The sequence below is a fragment of the Corvus kubaryi genome, unplaced genomic scaffold (assembly GCF_017639235.1).
Source record: "Corvus kubaryi isolate FWS band 111438036 unplaced genomic scaffold, C.kubaryi_AGA036_p1.0 138, whole genome shotgun sequence".
In the NCBI taxonomy this organism is placed as follows: domain Eukaryota; kingdom Metazoa; phylum Chordata; class Aves; order Passeriformes; family Corvidae; genus Corvus; species Corvus kubaryi.
In genome coordinates this window covers 14,403,282-14,409,728 of record NW_024580672.1, presented here as the reverse complement: position 1 = coordinate 14,409,728, position 6,447 = coordinate 14,403,282, and the positions used below count along the sequence as shown (strand labels likewise).

Sequence of the window (6,447 nt, the reverse complement as noted above, 5' to 3'; positions counted from 1 at the left end):
CAAATTATACAATTAAAATATTTGTAAAGAGAATCACAAATAACAACAAAAATAAATATTCTTAGGCTAGATTCTTAGAGGGCTGCATGTTTTTGAAACCCTACAATTTTGTGATGCTCTGCTGAGAGTTCCTCAGGGTGCTGGAAAGAACTGCATTGTCCTGACAGATGGCTTCTGTGGCATGGGGGATGGACCAGGAAAGCCACAGGAAAACTTGCTTTGGTACAGAAATGTGCAAAGCAAGCCTCTTGCAGAACATGGAGCTGGATTTTGCTGGCCATGTTCTGTTTAATGGAATCCTTCCCAAATACAGTGTACTTGTGCCTGGTAATGGGTAGTCCAGCGATTTATTGGTTGCCACTTTCCTATTTGGAGAGAAGTGACTTTGATTTATTATTTGACAAATCTGGCAGCTACTTGTGGATATTAATGGAGCTTTTCAGAGGTGGAGATATTTCAAAGATATTTACATTTCTCCTCTATAATTAAATGTCACTAGTTTAAGCAGGAGAAACAAATGTTATTTTTAGGGTGGCTTAGGTGACTCTTAATATCTTCCAAATGACTCATGGGAAATTACAGTGTGCTGAGGGCAAGGGAAGCCACTCATCCTGCAGTCATTCCTGCTGGTTTATCCTTACATCCATCCACATTACATTGTCTGCCCAGGCTTCTGGCACTCAGAATTAAGCACAGATTTTCCATGGGAAGGCTGTCCCAGCAGAAAGTTTGTTGTCAAGACTAACAGCACCTGCTGACCTTGCAGGAGTGCTTTGCAGGTAATTGTATTAGGATAGCCAGATATGCCAAGGAAAGGGAATTATTGTATCTTGAAGTTCCACCCAAGCTGATGGTTGCAATAACCATTCCCTCTCATGCTAAATCTTGTTGTTGTGTTTCCAGTAGTATCAGCAGTCCAAAAATAGCTCAGCTATGGCTTCCCAAGCTGTAGCTGTGCCAGCATAGCCTTTTCCCATCCATTTGCCTTTATTTCTGAGACTCAGAGCAATACAAGGAGCCCACAGGACTTTGCATGGAAACCCAGCTCCTAATTCCTCTCATTCTGGATGAAGTCTTCTCTTGAAATAAACAACAGAGGAGAGACACATCACATGTTGACATACACTGCCTACAAATTTGATTCTTGGAGTCCCTAAGGAAACATGTTCAAAAAGTCTCATGGAATTACAGCCACGATGCAAAAACTTCTGAGCAACACAGTTTAGTACTTCTGAGAGTACTGGTATAGGAATGATTCAAGCCATAGTTCAGGCTGAAATTTCAGACATGAAAATAAAGCCCAATCATAGTGACAAATATTTTAGGGAGAACTTGGGCTAGGTTTTTCAGCATTTTCATATTGCATTTGTTCAGAAAAGCCCCCAAGAAATACTTCCAGTATTACAAGAGGGGGAATATGTATTTAATATTAATTTACTCAATTGCTGTAAGAGTGCATGGATGAACAACAAGCGCTGATTTTGTTCTGAAGGAAACCAATGGGCATAAATGTGTCAGCATTCTCGTGAAAGTCCATGTCTATCTACCTTGGAGACAAAAGGCACAGAGGCAGAAAAGTGTTACCTGTTGTTTAAATACTTTTTTTGCCTCTGATGGCAGCTGTGACTCCTTGTGAAGTAACACAATATTCCTTAGAAATTTCTAAAAAGTCTTGGCTTGGAGGTATCATGTTTGTGGAATTTGCAACATGTTTATGGGATTGTCCCATAAATATTGGCAGCTCAGCAGGTTCTTACAACCCTGAGAAGTCCTATTAACTTAACTGTGGTGTGAATTACTGTTGGGGTCCCTCCCCTGCCATGTAGCCCTGGGAGATGGGCCCTGCGGGGAAGACACGGGGTTTTACTGCCTGGTCACCTTTGTTTCCCATTTGTTGGTTTGTGTTCCCCGGGGTGGCCAAGGACCCTTGGTCCCGTGACTGCGGAGTTCCTGGGCAGAGCCCCGGCCATGCGGCTGGAGAAATAAACATCTCTCTGAAACAGCTATCAAGAATCTGTCTGTCCATATATATTTCCTTTCCACGGGACTCCTGGTTTGGTATATGCATGTTGCAATATCCCCACTGCAACATAATGGTGGAGAATTGTGAGTAGAACGATCCCCGATCCCTAAGCGACTGATTTGTGTGAGTAAACCCTGGAAACTTTGGATTCCTCTTCTTGGTTTTGCTTTGCTGTTCCATATCTAAACTATGGAGGAACCGTGGGAAGACTCTTGGCTCTCAGAGTCGCATATGGACATTTATCTTAAAATGATTCTTGAACAACGATTTGTAAATTTTAGCTTGATTCAAGCTCAAAAAGAACTGAAACACTTCCTGGCATGGTTGTTTAAGAACTTTTTCTATGTTTCTTCGGATTTAATTATTACCAAGGGCTTTTGGAAAACCGTTTGGACACAGTTAATACTGGAGTCAAAATATATGCCGATGGAAGAATATTTTCGTGAATATTATTTAATTACTGAGACTGTTGAGCAATGTCAGCTGTGTCCTGGCGAAGGGAAGCCTGGCGCAGGGACCGTGCGGCCCAGGCCACGTGCACCGAGCGCTCTGCGAGCAGCAGCGAGGCAGTTCCCGTGTGCGGGCGGAGCCACGCAAGCCGCAGTGTCGGTGGCGGAGCGAGGCGTGGCAGGAGCGGCGGGACCTGGTGGTGCCCGCCCGGCCCCGCGCAGCGCGTGGTGGAGCGAGTGGCGGCGGGCGCGGGGCGATGGGAGCGCTCTGACAGCCCTCGGCGCTCCCTCGGTGGCGGGCGCAGCGGCTCCGGCGGCGGCGGCGGCTCCTGGCGGCCGCCCCCCTCTTCCTCGGCGCGGACCATGTTCGCCAAAGGGAAGGGCTCGGCGGTGCCCTCGGACGGGCAGGCGCGGGAGAAGCTGGCGCTGTACGTCTATGAGTACCTGCTGCACGTCGGTGCCCAGAAGTCTGCGCAGACCTTCCTGTCCGAGATCCGGTGGGAGAAGAAAATCACGCTAGGCGAGCCCCCCGGCTTCCTGCACTCCTGGTGGTGCGTGTTTTGGGACCTGTACTGCGCAGCTCCCGAAAGGCGAGACACTTGTGAACATTCGAGTGAAGCCAAAGCCTTTCATGACTACAGCGCAGCTGCTGCCCCGAGTCCCGTGCTTGGAAACATTCCCTCGAATGACGGGATGCCTGGGGGCCCCATCCCGCCCGGGTTCTTCCAGGGACCGCCTGGGTCACAGCCCTCGCCACACGCACAGCCTCCACCCCACAATCCTAGCAGCATGATGGGACCCCACAGTCAGCCGTTCATGTTGCCGCGCTACGCCGGAGGTCCCCGGCCCCCCATCAGGATGGGCAACCAGCCCCCGGGTGCCGTTCCCGGTACACAGCCATTGCTGCCCAATTCGATGGATCCCACGCGACAGCAAGGGCACCCTAACATGGGCGGCCCCATGCAAAGGATGAACCCTCCACGAGGGATGGGCCCCATGGGTCCCGGTCCGCAGAACTACGGCAGTGGCATGAGACCTCCACCCAACTCCCTAGGTCCTGGCATGCCTGGAATTAACATGGGGCCGGGCACTGGTAGACCGTGGCCGAACCCCAGCAGTGCTAACTCAATCCCATATTCTTCTTCATTGCCTGGTACATACGTGGGTCCGCCCGGTGGTGGTGGCCCTCCAGGGACACCCATCATGCCCAGCCCTGCAGATTCAACAAATTTAAGTGGCAACATCTACACAATGATTAATCCAGTACCGCCCACAGGCAGTCGATCGAATTTCCCGATGGGCCCCAGCTCTGACGGCCCATGGGCGGGATGGAGCCCCATCACATGAACGGATCGTTAGGGTCAGGAGACATAGATGGACTTCCAAAAAATTCTCCAAACAACATAAGTGGCATTAGCAATCCCCCGGGCACTCCAAGAGACGACGGGGAGCTGGGAGGCAACCTTCTCCATTCCTTCCAAAATTACAATTATTCCCCCAGCATGACGATGAGTGTGTGATTTCCCTCCCCCTCCTCCTCTCCAGGATCAAGAGAGTCAGCTGCCGTTCGGAGGATCTCAACAAATTATGCAAGAAGAAGAAGAAGAAGAAACAAAGGTGACCAGGGGCAGGGAAACCCCGTGTCTCCCCCCCAGGGCCCATCTCCCAGGGCTACATGGCAGGGGAGGGACCCCAACATCTCACCCGTTTTATTTTAATCCACCCTCCTGAGTCTTTAAATGTCCAAACAGATTCTGTGGAACATCTTAGGGCTGACAGAAGGGAGACAGAACTCTCTGAGCATGCTTTGTGGGGAAACTGAGGCAGGAGAGGGTTTAATTTCTTCCCTCCCTCTTTTCATCCCCCCCTCGGTACCGGAGAGGAATTGTAGGGAAATGGAATTGTATAGGGAAGCCATGGGGTGAAAAAAAATGGATTAGGAATAAACTGGGGATAGGGTAAACCTAGGAAAGGGTTCATATTGGGTATAGGGTAAAAGGGGAAAGTAGACTGTGAGTAGGGAAATTGCTGGGATGGATATTGTTTATAATTTTGTGCATAATGGCTGCCTTTGACTGGAATACCTCCAGGCCCAGTAACATTTGCTGCTTGTAAACCCTTCTTTCCTTGCACTATATCAAATTGCACAACTTCACCATCTCCTACACTTTGCAGGTAATTTTTAGGGTTATTCCTTTTAATGGCAGTTCTGTGGATGAATAGATCTTCCCCTGTATCATCTCATGTTATAAATCCATGGTTGTTTTTTACATTGTACCATTTCACAGTTCCTGTGACTTTCGTGGCTACAACTCCTCCTATCCCGTGCTTGCGTGTTCGTCGTGGCTGCTGGTCCCGCGTGGCCGCCGCCTCGCCGACTCCGACGTCTTGGCCGGGCCCCCGCGTTGCGGCTGCTCCGCGCTCTCCGAGCGGCGCTGCTCCAGCGCGTGTTTGGGCTCTGCATGGCCCCGCGTTGCCACCGCCGCTGGCCCCGTGCCCTGTGAGTGGTTCCGCTCCGCAAACTCCACGCTGCTTTGAGAGCAGCCCCGTTTCGGCTCGGCGCTGCGCCGCTCGGCTTCTCGTGTTGCTGTGGAAACCGCCGCTTCTCCCTCCGCAGGGTTCTCCGAGCTGTGTGCTCAGAGCAGCCTGCCACGCCGATGCCCGGTTCCTGGCTGCTCGTGGCCCACGGCACCCGCGGCGCCTGAGGCATCGCTCCCTCACTCGCGGCCGCGTGGCCGGGGACCCCGAGGCAGGGATGGGGTCCGCGATAAGGCGCGTGCTCCCGAGGGGGCCGGGCGCATCCAGCGCAGGCACCTCCACCGGCACGGCTGCAGTCATGTGCTCCCGGGATGGCGGCCGCGCAGTCTCGGCCACGGGAGAAGTAGGATCCTCTGCTTTAGGGGTAATGGGACCATACAAATGCTCCTCAAGAGCTTCCCTGATTATAAGGTATGCACGGAAAGGTTCTCTTTGATCCCATACTTTATCCCATATCTCATCCCAGAAACACCCCTCACAAGATACAGGAGGTTCGATATCAAAAAGTAAGTCTCGAGAAATATAGGAGAACCTTTTGAAAAGCCAGATGAAAAAATATTCTAGATCTCCCGGTTCCAATACTTTCTTGTTATGTTGTTCAAGGATTCCTTTAACTTCTGGGTACATTTCTATCTGTGGCTCAGAGAGCCCCATTTCCCACGATTCTTCCATAGTCCAGAGAGAATATTCAAACCAAGATGAGAAGAGAGAGGTCTAGAGTGGTTATTTTACTCACGATCGGTATCTTGCCCACATTCTCCACCAGTTTGTGGCAGTGGGGATTACTGCAACAAGTATATTTCAAACCAGGAGTCCCGTGGAAGCGAAGTATATATGGACAGATTCGTGGTAGATGTTTCAGAGATGTTTATTTCTCCAGCCGCATGGCCGGGGCTCAGCTCAGGACTCCGCAGTCACAGGACCCGAGGGTCCTTGGCCACACAGGGAAACCCAAACCAACCAATGGGAAATGAAGCTGACCAGGGGCAGGGAAACCCCGTGTCTCCCCCCCAGGGCCCCTCTCCCAGGGCTCCATGGCAGGGGAGGGACCCCAACAAATTACTGCCTAGAAATTATGATTGCTGAGACCTTATTATTGTTGTTATTTTTATAATTAATATAATTTCACAGAACTATGAACAATTTCTCAGCCTTGCTTATTCACTTTATGCCACTCTAATTGTTTTCTGAAAGAAGCCTTCTATGCACAACTGAGAAATAGAGAAGAAAGGCTGATTATCTCCTATACATTTACTGACAGTATTTTACAGTAACAATCTTGAAGACATCTTTTCAGTAAAGTGATTTTTATTTTTTTTTTTTGTTACAGAAGGGTGCAAATGCCATCCTCTCAAAGATGAGTATTAGTCTGATCCATAATTGTGATGCATGCCCAAACCACAAAGGCAGTGTGTACTCAGAAATTACCATCTTCCC

The 6,447-nt window shown here is 50.0% G+C and overlaps 1 protein-coding gene across 1 annotated transcript; it reads left to right on the top strand.

The window, feature by feature from the left end:
* Window positions 1-2,663: 2,663 nt before the first annotated feature.
* Window positions 2,664-4,054, top strand: LOC121660191 (single-stranded DNA-binding protein 3-like). Its single transcript, XM_042019311.1, is given in 2 exon segments — window positions 2,664-3,790; window positions 3,793-4,054. Coding segments are annotated over 2 exon segments (1,155 nt in total). The 5' UTR covers window positions 2,664-2,835; the 3' UTR covers window positions 3,993-4,054.
* The last annotated feature ends 2,393 nt before the right edge of the window (window positions 4,055-6,447 follow it).